The following is an 18,511-nucleotide window of genomic DNA, read 5'->3' as shown; positions in this document are numbered from 1 at the left end:
ATTCAAATTAAGTGGGACGTCTTTGAGGCTTACAGAAGAAACATCTTTCTGTAGTGCACTGTACAATGGTCACATTAATAGGTGTCTGGATAGCTGCAAAAAATAAATAGGGAAACTTTCCTTTTTCTTTGCCAATAATGTTTTTTCTTAATTTAAATATGAAAAATAATCAAACCAAATTAGATTTGTACTAGTCCATTTCTGACTAAACCAAAGAAAAACTCAAAGAAATAAATGTATTGACTTAAAACAGATGTTTTTTTTCTTTATTGTTGTCAAAAAGTGGATGAGCAGAAACTCAAATTTTATATTCAAATAATGAATATATAAAATCACTGGCAAAGAGAAACACATTTCCCACTCATTTTCTCACACTGACACCATCCATGGTTCTTCTTGCACTTACAAGGTTTATAATCCCCTTCATGACGTCACAGGAAGTTTTTGATATATCGCTCACATGAGATTAAGCAACGTGAATCATCCTCATCCAATGTCATGAAAATTTTAGATTTGTTCATTTTAGATGATTTTTCATCTACATGGAGAGACGAGAGAGATCACACAGGATTTACATTACTTTGAGCAGAAAAGGTAAAAATTGATTTGTTTAGTACATTACTGCGTACTACTTGCCTCTCATTGTATTCGATTTTAATCGCTTGTTTTTGACGAGAACATACCAAAACAAGCAAGGACTTGAGATTCCCTCAGTTCATGCAACATTTTTCTGTTCTTTAAGGTTTATTCAGATTTGGAAGTTAAAATAGAAAAAATTTTAAAAAACGTTTTATTACAGACATTTTCTTAATAAATTTTATGATCTAAAAAAAAAAAACTGAAGTATAAGTAAAAGTCAGCTCAGGATGTTAAAGTATCCCTGACTTTCTTCAATAAGCCTAAAAAAAAAAAAGATGTTTGATTATCCCAGTACCATCAACATTTATTGACACCATGGTAAAAAAGAAATATTTAAAAATCCCGAGAATAAACCCCTCTAATGCAAAAGTGCATTATCTCACAATGAAAAGGGTCTAAAAATTTTACTTTTTAAAAACACATTTTACAGAATAAAAAATCCTATATTAAGAAATAATTGTCTTACATAATCATTGCTGTCGCAGTTTTTAGCACCTTTAACATTTCCAGTAAAATAAATGTAACTGAAACACTTATTGAATGCTAAATGGTTAGATTGCTCAAATTGTGTAGATTTTAAAATGGTAAAGCTTGCGTTTGATTTAAGGACAATTGTCAGTTGTCAAAGAAAATAGTAACATAGAGGCCTCTTCAAAAGAGGAAACACAAGAGAGCATGGTACTCCAGCAGGTATGTGTTGCTCTAAGGGGATTCCTTCAAGGAAATAGCTACTTACCTAATCTAAGATAGTAATCTGTCTACAATCAAAACTATAAATAAAATATTGTTATATTTCATATACACAAGACTTCCCAGTAAAAATATGAAAGAATCAAGTTTTCTTTACAAAATGATTTAATATTTACATGTAAGAATGCTAAAACAATATAACATAGGAGGGAAAAATGTCAGTTACACAACACTACCTTCAAACCAGGCTGCTTCACAATCTTTCACCTCCACATTTTTCAAATTTCACATAACCAACTATAAAAAAGAGACATACTGGTACATGGCAAACCTTTCTTTGAAACTTTGTACAATCTTTAAAAAATAAAATCATCAGAAAATGATGTGGTTCGTCTCAAATTATGAAACCATATGTTGGGTGGGGATATATTTTCCTTTATGTTAGTGTTAAAAAAAAAAAAAAAAAAAAAAAAAAAAGAAGAAGAAATGTTCCTTATGGGGCAACAAACCATCTCCAGAAATGTCAAAGCTTGGCCTTATAAGAGTTTTGATGCCAGACGGTTACAAAAGGTCCAGTCATGAATCGAATAAACCCGGTCTAAGACGAGCACTTAAGAGTGGATTTAAGTGTAGGAAACAAGCATTTATGAAAAAAAGTAAAGTAAAAATAAGAGCGCCTAATTACAGTTCCTCCAGATTATAAATATATTTTAAAATATGTACACAGCACAACAAATACACACAGTCTATGAAAATAATTTCATAAAGCGTTATTGTTATTGTATTCCATGAAAAGCAGCCTCACAGGGCTAGTGCAGACAGAAGATAGGGGGGGAGGGGGGGGGGGGGGGACCTTAAACCTCTCCAGCGTGTGGACTGCCTTCCCCCTGGTCTAACCAGACTTTAGTTACTTTATAAATTTTTCACCCCACAAATAAAAAAAAAAAAAAAAAAGACACTTCCGCTCCCACGCTGTGAACCGTCAGATTTGGGGGAGAGAAAAGGTGAAGATCTGCCAAAGAGTCCACGGTAGAGGGAGGGGGAGCTACGCCGAATGAATGCAGGACAAACATCTCTCCACTACTAACATCTCTGCTTCTACCTCAGGGAAGCAGTGGTGGCTCCTCTCTGTGGTCAGGGCGGGACACTGCAAGCGGTTCTCACGTGGGACTTTGGACACATAGGAACAAGACGCTTCCTATTTTCACATTAATTCATAATTTAAAAAAAAAAACAGAGTGCATGAACTCCAAAAAAAGTGCCTTAAAAACGTGGGGCCGGGTCAGTAGGAGGAGCGACCTGTCAATTTGTGCCCGCCACACATCGAATAGAGACCGGAAAGGTTTTCCCCCGCGCTGAGCGAGACCCGTTCTCGGTCGTCTACGCGAGGCGTTTGAGTGTCCAGCGTCCGTGCCGGTCTTCCTCCCCCCACCTTCCCCTCGTGCTCTAGCTGCTGGTGACGGTGGTGCCGCTGCCCAGTTTTATGATCATCTGCTGGCAGTCGTGGAGGGTCCTCTTGTCTCCGAGCTTCTCCAGGGTGCGGGCCGCGTCGGCCAGCATGCCCACCCTCTGGCCCGGAGCCGACAGGAACGAGGCGGGAAGGTAGCGGCAGGCGAGCATCACGGCCTCGGCCTGCTCCCGTTGGCCGGGCCGCGCCTCGCACTCCTCTGCACGACAACACAAGAGACAAAAAGCGGTGAGCCCTGGTGCTCAGGCCGCTTATTTAATCAGAATCTGTCGGTGTTTTTTTTTTTGCTTTCATAATCCTTAAGACTTTTGCATGCGTTGTCACTTTACAACCATCACCTTCAACACATTTTATTGAGACATTATGTCTCATAATAAATTAGAATGCAAGAGATAAATGGTTTTTAACCTTTTTGATATACAAGGATGTATCTGTACGGCTCCTTCAGAGGCGGCTGGTGGACAACCACATCTCAGTATGCTTTCCGTTTTCAAATGAATGGTTAAAAAGTGCCTGGTGAGATTTTCTAAGTTTGGAATAGTGTTTCATAACCTCAGCTGACTTGTCTGGCGTATTGCTTTTTTTTTTTTTTTTTCAGGATTCCGTTTGTTCCCCAATATCCTCTAATGAAACTCTTCACAAAGCAGCTGTGTTCACACCAAGAGTAAATTATTAAAAAAGGTGGACTCCGTTTACTAATTAGGTGACTTCTCGAGATAATAGATTGTACTGGATTTTATTTAAAACAAAAAACAAACAAAAAAAAAAAAAAGGTACTGAATACAAATTCATGCCTCCCTTTTCAATCTTCTAAAAATCCCATTAAAATGCGTTGAGGCGTGTGGTTGTGAATTTAAAAAGTTAAAAGAGGTATGAATGCTTTTGTGAAACAATGGTGACTGTAGTTTAATGTTAAAGCAACACAAAGCAGCTTTTCAAGCTGGTATCTTGGGCTAAACTCAGGACAACTGTCACACCTTTATTATATCTCTTTGTCCTATATAGCAAAAAGAGGGCATTTCTTGCAACATCTTATCACATTTAGATTAGTACTGTCCCACAACAGAGCCAACCCTCACGCTGCAGATTTTCTGACTCTAAAACGCTGCTCTCATAACAGGAAAGGGGAAAAAAAAACGTGTCTGAATCTCTTGCACGGATCAGACGAAATGCTAAAAAATAAAAAAATAAAAACCCAGCGAAGCTTCCTCGTGCACACGAACGCACCTGTCTTAGCTCCGGGCGTTGCTCGGCGTCGCAGCGAACGGTCCAGCAGCTGATGCGTTCTGGTGGGACTGGCCCCCGCCATCAGCCTGGCGGTAGCTTCGTGGAGGAATAGCTGGAAAGAAGAGGAGGTCAGAGGTGAAGAGGGGGAACGAGAGCGAGGGATGGTGACTCACACCTAATGCTCGGCTCTACCTCGGAAAGACCCGGGAGCTTTGTGAACAATGCTGCCGCAAACTCGCCTAAGGCAGTCTGCCTGCCTGTGTATGTGTTAGGAGTGGAAGTGCCGAGACTTTTCCTTTTTTCTGAAAACTGCTCCATAGACTCTGTAAATGATCACCTTCAGCATGAACTGATGCAATCTGCTTCTCATGCATGTCACACACATGAGCGCCTGGTCTGTTGATGATTTTAGTAAGGGAGGTTTAAAATGCACATGTTAAAATTATCTCAGAAGAGTCACTGCCACTGGTTCTATTAGGCCGCACAGTGCTGGCCACAGTTATTACACTGCAAAAAGGGAACTAAAAGTAAGTGAAATTTTCTGGAAATCAGTGAATTTTTCCTTGATTTGAGGAGCTAAATAAGACTATTTGGCAATGGAATAGGATTTCTACACTTAAAATAGGAACAATTAATCTCCATCATCTTATTTCAAGTGCAGGATATCTAACTATCTTATTTTAAGGGTAAAAATACTCATTCCATTGGCTAATAGTCTTATTTAGGTCCTCAAATCAAGAAAAAAATACGCTGATTTCAAGAAAATTTCACTTACTTTTAGTTCCCTTTTTGCAGTGTAGGATCCCTGTAATAAAAATGCATTGAAAGTTTATATTTAAAAACAAAAATCCAACCATCAATTTAAGGACATTTATGCAGTAGGTAAAACAGATCCAATCTACAATAATTGTTTTTTTAACTAACCACCTGGAAAACAGATATAACTGGAGCTTTTTTTTATATACACGTTTCCTGTGTTAAAGTTAATCAGAGCGCCTGAGACTTTCAATGAGTAAACAATGGCTTACTCCGTCCATTTGGTATTAATCCAATTGCGAGGAGAATTTCTACTGTAGGTGCTTTTTTTTTAATCCTTGTAAGTCGGGAAATTACTTGAAGAAAATAGCTACTTGCCCAACCAATGTGAATACCTACGACTAGGAGAACAATTTCTTTAAGCAGGATGGCATCCTAGGATCAAATTTCTCCATAACTACCATTAGACACTGTATACATCTATGCTGATTGGTATTAGGATTTCCTATCATAACCATAAATGGGTACTGGGACGTTGTGCTTTGGTCAGATGGGACTAGGATCAGGTCGTCTTGGTGTGAAACGAAGGAAAATGATGTAGGAAAGCAACTCATGCTCACTGATAAGCATAGTGGAGGATCAGTGATACTCGGGGCTTTTTTTCTCTTCCAAACGCAACAGGAATATGTTAAAGTTCATGGTATTATGGACTCATTGAATTACTAGAACATTTTGAATTATTTTTAAGAATTTCTTATCTTATATATTATAATTTAATACTTTTTTTAATGTTCACTAGATCAATGACCCATATCAACCTTCTTTATAAAAGGTCACATTTATACTAGCGGTACTCCAACAAGACTAATCACCCACAGCAACTGAACGCCCCATTAAAGGCGTTCAGTTGCTGGATTGAGGACTCGAAACGTAGTAATAATTGAACATACTCTTCGCATTGCTGGTCTGAAGCTGTGTGCCAGCTTGCGCAGAGAACAGAGGTCTTGCTGGAAGCCCTGCAGTTCTGGCGGAGAAGCTTGATGAAGGCTGGCAGGACCACCGGTGCCCGCCAGCCCCGATCCTGTAGGACTCGGCCCTTGCTGCTGCAGACGCCAGATGTTGGTCCTCAAAACCAGCAGGAGATCGCAGACCATTAACTCCACAACCTGTCGGAGCATAGCAACAGTGTTGATTGCAGTGCATAAAGGTCAGCCTCACTGTCAGGGACATGGAAATGTGATATTTGTGCAGTGCCCAGAAGACATCTAAAATTTTCCGTATTCTCAGATTTGGATGATGATGATTGTTACATCCTCATCCGGCCTCTCTGTGTGTATTCGGCCATTCGTGGCCCAGCTCTGTGTTGCACTGCAGGTACATTGCACTCTTAGGAGACGCACATGCAATGCAACTACAATGCACCGCAGTTCTGGCCATTGACACACACACGTGGCACACCCACCCACCCACAGACGTTGAGCAGCAGATTCCCCAGAATCACCATCTGCTGAAAGCCACGGGGTTGGACACCGCACTGTCCCGCAGAGGATCGGCCGCAGGGCGAATCTGGAGATCTGAAGTCAGGTAAAGCCTATAGAGCTCTGCGTTGTGGAAAACTGGGGCCATATGCAAATGACATCCTACATGCATTTGTCTCCCTTTCGTTTTTGTGTTGTTTTTTTGTAATATACATGACTGTCTCAGAAAATTAGAATATTGTGATAAAGTTCTTTATTTTCTGTAATGCAATTAAAAAACATGAAATGTCATACATTCTGGATTCATTACAAATCAACTGAAATATCGCAAGCCTTTTATTGTTTTAATATCGCTGATTATGGCGTACAGCTGAAGAAAACTCAAAAATCCTATCTCAAAATATTAGAATATTTCCTCAGACCAAGTAAAAATAAATAAATATAACAGCAAAACAAAATCAAACATTTGAAAATATCCATTAATGCACTCAGTACTTGGTTGGGAATCCTTTTGCACAGATTTCTGCATCAATGCGGCGTGGCATGGAGGCAATCAGCCTGTGGCATTGCTGAGGTGTCATGGATGCCCAGGATGCTTCAATAGCGGCCTTTAGCTCATTTGCATTGTTGGCTCTGGTGTCTTTCAGCTTCTTCCTGACCTGAACCCCATAGAGAATTTGTGGGGTATTGTGAAGAAGAAGCTGAAAGACACCAGAGCCAACGATGCAAATGAGCTAAAGGCCGCTATTGAAGCATCCTGGGCATCCATAACACCTCAGCAATGCCACAGGCTGATTGCCTCCATGCCACGCCGCATTGATGCAGTAATCTGTGCAAAAGGATCCCCAACCAAGTACTGAGTGCATTAATGGACATTTTCAAATGTTTGATTTTTTTTTTACTTGGTCTGAGGAAATATTCTAATATTTTTTGAGATAGGATTTTTGAGTTTTCTTCAGCTGTACGCCATAATCAGCGATATTAAAACAATAAAAGGCTTGCGATGTTTCAGTTGATTTGTAATGAATCCAGAATGTATGACATTGCATGTTTTTTAATTGCATTACAGAAAATAAAGAACTTTATCACAATATTCTAATTTTCTGAGACAGACCTGTACTGTCCCCTTTTAGAAACGTCCTCCCAGAAACAGCGGTTCGACCCGTGCATGCCGCGTACCTTGTCTAAGCTGGAGCTGTGGCAGTGTGGTCCCAGGTTGAGGCTGTCTCGGAGCAGACCACTGGCCTTGTCAGTGTGGCTCAGACTCAGCTGGCAGTTTTCTGGCTTGGACAGCAGGGCTCTGACTGCCCTGAACGTGTTGAGGCACGCTTTGGGCAGAAGACTCCTGCCAGAACCAGAGGCAAATCAGATAAAGGACACAGGTTAAAGTGGTGCAAGCGCACGCATGTGTGTGTGTGTGTGTATATGTGTGAGCTTGGGAGAAGATGGCTGAAGTTACATAAAACCTCGTTGAAACGGATGCAGAACTTACTCTGCATTCTGCAGACTGCGGGGCAGGTGCTCCACGGTTGGATAGAGCCTCTCTGCTGCAGCATCATCCCCTTGAAGCCAGTTGATGATTACTATGGCAACCGAGGACCACCACTTGGAGTGGGGGTCGCAGCCTAGTGATTAGAGAGAAAAAAATAAAAAAAAGTTTAAAAATAAATAAATAAATGAGACACCCCGCCCATAGACAGGCAATTATGCAAATATTAGAATCCCCCCGCTGGCTTTTTTCACATTTAACATGCATGACGATACACAAGGACAGCTGCCGTCTAAATCCGGATCCCTGAATCGAGCCGATTCTCTCCTCTAGCGGAGTCCACCCAGGCGCCCGAGAAAAGATCTTTTAAAGACAGCGATATATGCTGCCGCACACTCGTGCAACCTCAAACGAGCACATTGTAAAACAGTAAGGGCGACCGCAGGCTCTGCCAAGAAACGTTTCCGATTAAAACCCCCGCACGGTCTCGCTTCCCTTCCTCCTTTTCAAGGTGATCACAGGGTTGACAGTGCTGAAGATAAATGAAGCAATCCAGCAGTTTCACCGGGCTCCCGATTTTGCTTAGATTAGTGAAAGGCAAAGGGGAGTGTCTGGGCCGGAGGGGGGTAAAAGTCAAATGGAAATCAGACTGCTTGATTTCAAAAGCGTATAAATGAACTTTGTCTGTCTGTTATTTGATTTAGTAAATGCACTAGGGTCACACAGCTGGGTCACGTAAGGACAAAACGCAAAAAAAAAAACAAAAAAAACATTTCTGTCGTGATTTCTATTCATAGCTGGTCTGGTTATAGGAAACCTCGAACCTTACGCAAACACACCAATTGTGACACATTTGTTAATTTTTTGTATGCTTGTGCTGTTGCAGTAGTAACGACAGTAATAATTCCCCTTAGAATTTCTTTGTTTTTCTTAAATACTAAGATATAGCTTTAATCAATAATAACATAACCATTATAATGAACAAAAGACAACATATCAGCTGCGTAAAATAAGTAGCAATCAAAGTGTCTAATAATACTGTTGTATTTTCAATGTTACAACAATTTATTAGATTATTATATACGATTTAGGAAGACATTGTTCATTGTTTTGTTAATGTGTTTATTATAAATAATTGTATTATTATTATAATTATTATTATTAATTCTATTACTAGAAGTATAGATTGGGAGGAATATACAGGGTGTTAATAATAATAATAAATAATTAATATTATAATTCAGTATTAATAATAGAATACATATATATCTATTATGATTATATTATTATTATATTATTATTAATTATAATTAATAATAATAATAATAATAATAATAATGCAGATTTTTCTTAAAAACAAATAAAAGTTGTTGACTTATTATTACCATCAACAATTACAAAAAATAAAAATAGAAAGTTATCATTACCATTATTTTAAAGACATTTATTGAAACTTTTAAGACCAAACTATTGTTTTGGTTTTTTAACCTACCAGTCACAGTAGTCATGTTGGAGCCGATTGCAAAGGACTGGGAGGCGGCGCCAGCGGCATCCGATGCACTAATCAACAGCTGGAGGTACTCCAAGGCATCCGCATATTCCCTGATAACAGAGACATACCAAAAGGTCAACAGGCGCGCCAACATTCTCAGTTATTAAGAACTTTTATAACCATCACTACCAGGAAACTCTCCGTCTATCCTCGTGTCTTTAAGGCAAAACTCCAATGAAATCGAGACAAAAAACACAGAGACACACGTCTAAAAAGCTCCTCACCCTTCAGCCTGGTTAGGACTCTTCTCTCCATGCGGCTGGGCGACACAATAAAGAGCCTTTTCCAGGAGGTGTTCCCTAAAAGCCTGAGTCACCTGGGCCAGGGGGTCCACTGCAAGAACATGAAACCAAAATGCAAAACGCCATTTTTTTATGATGATACACACCTCAACAGAGTAAATTGGGCTGTAAAGGAACCGTTTGCCTACCAGTGTTGCCAGCCTGGCTGTAGATGCTTTCTTTAGGCATGCTGCGGATGGCCCAGTCCCCGTCCACGAAGAAGCGGTGGCCGAGCGGGTGACAGAGCCACTCCATGGCCGGGGGCACGCAGCCGCTGGACGACAGGCACGCCTGACGAGCGCTGCTCAGGAACACGCGCTGTTGGGACAAAGGATGGAGCTTCGATTCAGAGACGTTGGCTTGATTTCAGTCAAGGAAGGTGAACATTTTTTTTTTTTTTTTTTTTTTTTTTTCCAGTGTCCTGTCTAGCAATGTGGCAATAAGAATTGATATCTTAATGCCAAATAGAGCTCGACAGATTTTACTTTCACAAGTGGAGCAAACAGCTTTCGCCATAATGCTCCTCCTGATTTGTGCTTGTAAATAGCTTTATTATGATTCCTGCAGGGAGAATTTTAAATTATATGGACACTACAATGGGAAAGTAGGAGATTAAAAGAAAAACAAGAAGAGAAAAAAAAAGAAAGAAGAGGTGAAAGAAAGAAGAGATAAAAGGAAGAAAATGATAAAATGTCCTCTGTCTGCGAGGAAGGTAAATTAATACAAGCTTTGAACTCTTTCAGATGAGTTGTGGAAGTATGAATGAAGACGTACGGAGGTAAAATGTAGGATCCTCGGCAGGCTGGCTTTGACCCGTAGAGCTGCGGAGACGTAGACCTCAGCCAGACAGGCTACCGGCAGGCATGAGCCAGCACATTCGGCCAGGTTCACCGCGCTCAAAGCAATGTGGACTGCTGATAGGTGGCTGCCATTCAGCTTCCCTGCATGTACACACGGAAAAAGGGAGGTTGGGAAAAATCCCTAATGTGATGCCACACAGCTAAATAAATGCTAAAACTAATTAGTCACTTTAGGTGGTCAAATCAAAACGAACACGAGCTGAGCTGTTCTCTAATGTCTGCGGTGGCTGTAACGTTGAAGCCACCTGTCATGTGGAGCTGGTGCAGGCGGTGGTAAACCAGCGCGGCGTCACGGCTGCTTTTGCACGCGTCCTCCTGCAGGGGGCGATCCGTGCGCAGCCCGCCGGCCCTCGCAGCGAGCCAGCGGCCGACCCAGAGGCGCTGCAGGCAGAACCTCAGCAGGGACCAGAGCGCTGCACAGGCCAGGTCCAGCTGGGAGGTGGGCAGGGGGCGACCGAGCGCCTTCAGACAGGTCCGCAGGTTATGACTGGCCTGGGCAAAATCCCCCTGTAGAAAGGAATGAGTGAGAGACTGATGCTAGAGGACGAATCTTTTTAAATCATAATTAGAAAGGAGATAAACAAAGAGACGATCGTACTCTAGCGAGGTCCAGGTCGGCCTGTTTGCGATGTCTCCAGAACAACACGGACGATCCTGAATGCGGACGGGTTACGGGCTCTCCATACACCAACAATCGGATCAGAACTCCTGACACCAGAATGCCATTCAGCAGCCACACCAATATGGTTGGGAGCATCCAATCCATCCAGCCCCAAGACTCCGCTGTGGACAGCACACTTACGGTCAACCATCGGCAAAAAACGAGTCCACGCAAGGCGAGTGACAAAAGACTTTCTAGGCAAGGCAAGGCAAGGCAAATTTATTTATATAGCACAATTCAGTACAAGACAATACAAAGTGCTTTACATGATTAAGATATACCAAAATAATAAAATGTAGATAGAAAATAGAATAAAAGCAAGTAGGGATAGAATGTAGTAACAAAAAAGAACATTAAAAACAGTAAAACTGTTTAACTAGAACAGTCGGTCCTACTGTGCGTGGCACACTGGACCGGCGAGTCTTACCTGCGATATCTACACCCAGGACACTTCTTCCAGCGTGATGCGTGGTGATGTCCGCAGCGTTTCCCGCAGCGGCGCCGCCGGACGAGCAGAGCAAAGCGGCCAGAGGGTTGAGGGAGAGGAAGAGGAAGGTGAAGGCGCACAGCGCCATGCGGGAACGGTCCAGCATGCCTCCAACCCCGCCGCCTGCTGCCGACTGATCAAGCGAGCCAATATGTGGCTGCGACAAAAGAACGTTTAGATACAGACAATCAGTATCAATAAACTGTAAGCCAAAAAAAGCTAATCAAAGCTTGCTTGCTCCACACCTTTGTGTCCTCTCCCATCGGACTGTCGGGCTCCGAGTCGCTGCCACAGTGTGAGAACGAGGTCGGGGAGCCCACGTCAGAGGCCGGCGGGGTGGGCAGCTCGTTCTTCACTTCCGCCGGACTGTCCACCTCCATGGCAACCAGGTCTTTGAGAGACTCTTTAAAAGAGGCGGAAGAGACAGAAAGGAACGAAAAGAACAGTCAGAGGCTCGGTCGACAGCACGGTGCAGGGCACGGACGGGGATTAGGGTTTAAATGCGTACTGTTCTTCTGCGCGGCCATTTTCAGAGCCATGTTCTCCTGCTTGAGCTTCGTGTTGCTCTGCTGCAGGTAACGGATGTAGTCGATGGCTTTCCTGAGCACCGCAGACTTGTTGAGCTAAAGAAGAATGCAAATTGCGTCATGAATGCAATGATATATATTAAATGTATTATATGCAGGCACCACATTATGACCAGCACCAAGACAACAACCCTGCTGTTTCTATTACAATGTAATATCCTCCTAAAAACAGCAATAACACTGATGCTACTTTCTCCAGCTGTAGAATTACGTAACCGGATTATTATGGTTTAATAGGCATGAACGTCTAATTGTTTCATATGCAGCTTAAAAACAAGAGTTCAGAATAAACCGTGTCTGACCTTGGCTTCAGTGCCAGCTACAATATCCTTCAGCTCGCCGATTTTATCGTTGATGGAGGAGCGGTAGCGCTTCTCGATGGCGTTGTGGGCGGTGCGCTTCTCGCCCTTGTGCGGCAGGCCCGACGGCTTGCCGGCGATGGCGATGCGGTTGATGGGCAGCTTGTCCGTGTCCACCATCACCGGCACGGTGGTCAGGATAGTGCCGCCGCCCATGAAGGCCTGGGGATGGATAGAATGGGGTAATACGGCTCAAGTTTAGATTTCACGGCGACGTGTTGAGCGTAGCCAGCACCCCCCCATTTCTTACCTGCAGGGAAGTGCTCTGCACTGCGCTGGTGGAGGTGACTAAAGATGTGGGGGTGGCCACAGTTGTGACCATACAGGGGTCGGGCTTCAGAGTGGTGAGCAGCACGGACTCGGCCTTAATGAACTGGGGCTGCAGCAGGACCTGAGGCGCCAACACAGACCCATAAACACTTGGCGTTACGCTCCTTTATCAGTTCAGGAGTGATCGAGCAGCGGGGGTTTTCGCACACTTACAGGTACTTGCTGCACTTGGGTTGTGATAGTCTGAGCTGCAGGGCTTGCAGAGGTGGCCAGGAGGGGGGAAGCAGTGCTCATCCCCTGAAGCTGGGCCTGAATCGTCACCGGTTGGACGCTTGGAGGCGAGGACGACAAGCTGGTGGCAGGAGGGCTCACGCTGCTGGGGCTGATAGCTGCGAGACAGTGACAGCACAGAGATGTCGTAAGGTTTCCGGTTAAACCAGGCAGGTTTAACTGAATGACATTCTTTTTTTTTTTTCTCCAAAAGTTGCCACTATTTTTATTTCATTGCACGATCTAAACCCTGAAATACTCTGCCCTAGTTAAAAACATAAATGGCCTTAATTCTGGGTTCCTGGAAAAGCCATTTTCACACTAGATAAGAAAGGATAAGTAGTTACTTGCAGTAAATTTCCTTGTAACTGATGTAAATGCAGCGTAAAGTCTAAAGGGATGTAAAGGAAAGGAGCAGTGGATGGAAGTAGTCAAAAATCTCAAACTTTTACAACTTTAACCCTACTGAAAGACTTTGTTAACCTTTCTTAATCTGTGTAAACTCTTATTTTTTTAAAGACCTGATCTTTTACTTCACTATAAGAAATGCCATTTCTCAACAAAAACCTGATTTAAGTACTTGCTTCCCAAAAGTATGGCATAAAAATTCTTGTAAACAAGTATAAGCATTATATTAAAAACAGCCCTGGGTAAACATTAACAGAAAGCATGTTCGCCTGCAGCTTTAAAGCATCATTTCCAGTCATTATTTGGGGGCAGGAGGCCCAAAGAAATATGTACGTGTGCCCAGCTGAATATCAGATATGAAAAATTAGGACACTTTTCTCGCCGTTGGTATTTACTTATTTAGCAATCAGAACATCAATTTCTCTAAAAGGCTCAGACTTATCCTATGTTGAATGTGAAAGTTAAAACAAAATCCCAAATCTAGATATCACAAACGGTGAAGAAAAGCACTACGGAGGTAATTCACACATAACCCAGAAATGCCTCCAAGCTCGTGCATCAACCTTAGAGGCGGTTTTCAGCCCAATGTTTTAACTAAGCCTAGTTTATAGCATGTAGACCAACAGATAACCTTTCACCTATTTATAAATTACATATAAGAAAAGTGAGTCAACCCATGCCTCTTTTTATCAGATAAAACTAAGATAATTGTTGCATTTGCCAAATGTGTCAGGGTCAGAGAATTTTGCCACGTGGTAGTAAAAAAAAAAAAAACCCATGTCATCCTAATCTTTCAACTAAATTGTCTAACCTAGGTGAACACCTCAGAATATCTCCTTGATCCAGTCGGTTGCAGAGTTGTTTCCAAGGCTAACCTGAACACCTTGTTTTATTATTGCATGTGCATATATAAGAAGTACCTACTGTACAAACCTACAGAATATGTACAGTAATTACTGTCCAAACACAGAACTTTGATTATAGCTTGCAAATGTTATCTAGCCAAGTCTATTAGATAGCAATTAGCGGCGTTTAATTAAAGCGACGTCCAAAGGCTTCGACGCTGCGACATCTAATTAATAACCGCGGTAGACGACGCACAACTGATGTCAACAATATTAAAGTGAACAAAACTATTAGGCGGACATGAGCAAAGGATAAAATTACAGCACCCGGAGAGCTTATCTGGTCTTATTAGGGAATTAAGCAAGTTTACATTACGAGTCATATTGAGCCATTAAACGCAGCAATCCACACAGCCCCTGTGCAAACAAGTCAATACTCAGACACCGATGACGTACTAGAGATAACCTAATAAGTCACAGCCTGCATTACACCTACATAGCAAAAGCAAAACACCGAATGTCAGTTCATGATGGATATTAGATTTTTACACATGTAAAAAGGAAAATATCAGAACAGTCTTTCCCTTTGCAGAGATTTAGGATTTCCCCAGCTATTAAAGCCACACATCAACTTCTTCGTCAACCTACTTACCCGTGAAGGTACTTTGACTCTTAAAGCTGCTCTGGGCCTGAGATGGTGCCTGAGGCTGAGGCGGAGTCTGAGGTGGCGGAGGGGTGAAGAGCGCCTGTGTCGCGGAGCCAAAAACTGGATTTGGACCGGGCGAACCATGAGGGGAGGCCGCCTGCGCGGGGGCAGGTGGACTAACAGCCGGTTGGGGCTGTTCCACCTGGGGTGGTCTGAGGCTCTGAGCCTGTTGGCTGGCGAAGGGCTGCTGCCTCTGTGCGGGGCTGGGCACCTGAGCCAGGGGAGACTGCTGGAAGGTGGGAGGCTGGAAGGCCTTGTCTGGGGCTGAGGAGCTACGGCTGATGGGCGGACCCAACAGCGCATCCAAGTGGGGGTTGCTGCTCAGGATAGAGGAAGTGGTGGTGGGTGAAGGCGTGGGAGTGGGAGCTGGAGCTGGAGGAGAAGCAGAGGCGACGTTCTGGGACAGGCCGCTAATCTCCTGGGTGGACGGGCCCCCGGGAAAGGGAGTGGAATCAAAGAGTCCTCCAAACTCCATGTCCTGATTGTTGATGAGCTGAAGCATGTCTGAAAATAACAGAAAGAAATCAGAAACATTAGGAACGTTATCAATAAGCCGGAAATAAACCTCAAAATGACTCCATTAAGAGAAAAAGGAGTCCGTTAAAATGTAAAATGCGTGCAATTAGATGAAAAACGTCAAAAAGGGAACGCGACAGCCAAGAGGGGGTCCTGCAGAGGAAAGTGATGAGAGCTTAAAAAGCCCCTGGGTTGTTTCTAGTTACCAGAGACTCTCTGGTAACTAGAAACTAATTAAATGTATTATATGCAGGCACCACATTATAACCAGCACCAAGAAAACAACCCTGCTGTTTCTATTACAAAGTAATATCCTCCTAAAAACAGCAGCCTCCCTGGCAATAACACTGATGCTACTTTCTCCAGCTGTAGAATTACGTAGTCGGATTATTATGGTTTATTAGGCATAAACGTCTACTTGTTTCATTTACAGCTTAAAAACAAGAGTTCAGAATAAACCGTGTCTGAACACACTTCCTGAGACCTAACAAAAAGGATCTTCAGCTCAGGGATGTCTAAAACGTCAGCTAGCTAGATCTCTCTAATAATAAATCGTTGATGGATAATAATAAATCGGTAGAGATTACAGAATATATGAACAACATATCGACTTGCTACACGACCAGCTGATACTCCTTTATTTGAACTATAGCTGATGCTGCACAAATATGAACTGTTAGGAGAAAAGTTTACTTTGAACAGTTTTTTCCTAATGACAAACCCTCGACGTGCACAGCACTAAACACGTGCCTCAACCAACATGGTGGTCGTATATCAGTCACGGGCCTGGTTGAGAACCTGGATGACTCACATCTTTACTTTTAGTACTTTTTTTTCCCATCAAAGTAAAGATAAATTTGCTTGATTCATTAATATTCTTGACTGCTAGTGTATATTAGGTTTTCATCCCAGCTGATCTTAAAATTGCTTCATATCTCACTTATGAACAGTCTTCACCAAAATATGCTCTGAAGGCAGCCCAGGCGGTTTGAGAAGCATCGCTCTAGACAAAGGCAAAATGTGGTTTGGAAACATTTAAAAAATAATTTCGCCCCGCTCGATCTGACAGGACCAAAGTCCGAAGATGGATGCATCCATCAGAGCAGCATAGCTGGTGTATTGTTGTGTCTGCTGTGCAACGCAACAGCCCAGCCACTGTTGTGTATGAGGTGATCGCTCTCGGCCAATCAGAGAGCGGCTCTCAGACTCGAGCAAGACAGCAGCGAGCAGGAGGAGAGATGCTCGGCTTCCAGTGGAGGTTACCACCGTGCAGCGTCACCGGGGGTTACAGTCGGTCAAATTTAGGAATAGCGCGGCCGAACACTGTGTTTACCCAGGGCCGCTTATCGTCTTACACGTTGGCTATGCTCATAAAAACACACATCGAACGAGGGTGGAATTTATTTATTTATTTATTTTCAAAAGCAGAAAGTTTTAGGTTATCGACCAAACGCACGTTTCCCCTCCGTGGACGTCGAAAAAAACTGCGATACATTTAAGCTAAAACACCAAACGAGGTGTGATAACGCAAAATTGTATATTTTATTTTGGCAAATAGTTACGTAATAATATTAATAAAGCAACAAAAAAAAAACAATTTGTTGTTAATTCGGTCAAGTGAGGGAGCTGAACCCAGGAAGGAGGAATGAACGACAGTAACCTCTGTCAGCGAGGCACGCTGGGGGCGGGGCTCACTGCTAACAGTTAGCGGCGCTTAGCCTCACTAGTTTAGCTAAAAAACGCTTAAATTAGCGATTAAACTGTTGCATTGTGTTAAATAAAGTTACAACAACAGCTCTTTTACAGTGGAAAACTAATATGGAGCGCGCACAAAAACCAACGAGAGGCTTCAGGTGACTCGAAAGCTAAATGGCTAATGCTAGCAGCTATATGTGTCTGATTAAAGATACCCTAAAAGCCTTTAAACGTGTCTCTGATGTATGTAAGCTACACGATGCATGATACACATTGGTGAAACCACGGGCTGAACGAGAAAGGTCCGCGCAGTGTTTACTGCTGCAGCTCTTTGAACGCGACTTACTTACTTAACAGCCATCAAAATAAACAAATATGCAACTCCTTACCATCAATGTCGCTTAAGAGGGCCGTGTCAATTTCACTGGGGTCATTGAGGGACAGGGTTGGATCCAGATCCAACGAAGGATCGTCAAAAGACAGGCGGTTCATGTTCACTTTCGTCTGATTCTCTGGACCAGAGTCGGCTCGACGTGTTACCAGATCTCAGAAAGCTGGAGAATCCTTTATCACTTACGTCCCTACATTTGATGCGCCGCCTGGCATCCAAATCGACCTAAAACTTATCCAGGATGCGCTTCTATTTGGTTTTAACGATATGTCAACTAACTACACACGCCAACCCTCCATGATCGTCGCTGGGAAACTTGTCAACCTGATTTGTCCACTGAAGCTCATTCTGCACTGACCGAGAAACCCATACAACCCCCAATGAAGAGTGACAGGCGAGCCAGCCAATCACTGAGCTCAGACTAAATTCCCACGATTCCCATGACTGTTTTGATTGTTGAACAAACCGGTAAAACAACGTGGAGTGCATTTTAATAATTTTATGTAACAACATAAGAGGTGATATGTTTATACATTTGTAATACATATGACACACAGGCTCCAACTTGTTAATTATTGATCCGTTCTTGAAAAAAAATAACTGTGAAATTTCCTGCAGAACCATGCCTGTGCTTTATGTCGACATAAATGCTTACTTTAAGTCAAATTGTGCTTTATATATTTTTTTTCAAATCACAAATACATGTTTTGTGTGCTGCAACGTGCACAAGTTTTTTGTGGGCCTGCCACCCAACAACCAATCAAAACCACGTGTGGGCGGGAGCTGCCGGTAGTCAAGGTTGTTTGACTGGAATCCGCCCCTCCTCCTGTAGAACCAGCGAAATCGTCCAATGGGAAGCTCAGAAACGGAGTGGGG

The 18,511-nt window shown here is 42.7% G+C and overlaps 1 protein-coding gene across 1 annotated transcript; it reads right to left on the bottom strand.

The window, feature by feature from the left end:
* Positions 1-1,476: 1,476 nt before the first annotated feature.
* Positions 1,477-17,996, bottom strand: srebf1 (sterol regulatory element binding transcription factor 1). The gene is made up of 19 exons (XM_036148102.1): positions 17,634-17,996; positions 14,980-15,537; positions 13,018-13,193; positions 12,785-12,925; positions 12,478-12,696; positions 12,097-12,211; positions 11,834-11,991; positions 11,529-11,745; positions 11,039-11,223; positions 10,686-10,947; positions 10,355-10,521; positions 9,730-9,898; positions 9,524-9,632; positions 9,240-9,349; positions 7,751-7,883; positions 7,438-7,603; positions 5,731-5,946; positions 4,025-4,136; positions 1,477-2,996 (listed from the first exon to the last, which is right to left on the bottom strand). The coding sequence occupies exons 1-19, from the start codon at positions 17,734-17,736 to the stop codon at positions 2,776-2,778; spliced, it is 3,537 nt and encodes a 1,178-aa protein (XP_036003995.1). The 5' UTR covers positions 17,737-17,996; the 3' UTR covers positions 1,477-2,775.
* Between the last annotated feature and the right edge of the window lie 515 nt (positions 17,997-18,511).

Source organism: Fundulus heteroclitus, chromosome 16 (genome assembly GCF_011125445.2).
Source record: "Fundulus heteroclitus isolate FHET01 chromosome 16, MU-UCD_Fhet_4.1, whole genome shotgun sequence".
Lineage (NCBI taxonomy): Eukaryota > Metazoa > Chordata > Actinopteri > Cyprinodontiformes > Fundulidae > Fundulus > Fundulus heteroclitus.
Note: the sequence above shows the minus strand (reverse complement) of the source record. Positions and strands in the feature narration are given on the sequence as shown.

Coding starts and splice junctions, on each gene's coding strand:
- srebf1 (XM_036148102.1), bottom strand. CDS start 17,736: ATGAACCGCCTGTCTTTTGACGATCCTTCGTTGGATCTGGATCCAACC. Junction 13,194..14,979: donor GAGTCAAAGTACCTTCACGG/GTAAGTAGGTTG, acceptor ACTGTCTCGCAG/CTATCAGCCCCAGCAGCGTG. Junction 2,997..4,024: donor AACGCCCGGAGCTAAGACAG/GTGCGTTCGTGT, acceptor GTTGTCGTGCAG/AGGAGTGCGAGGCGCGGCCC.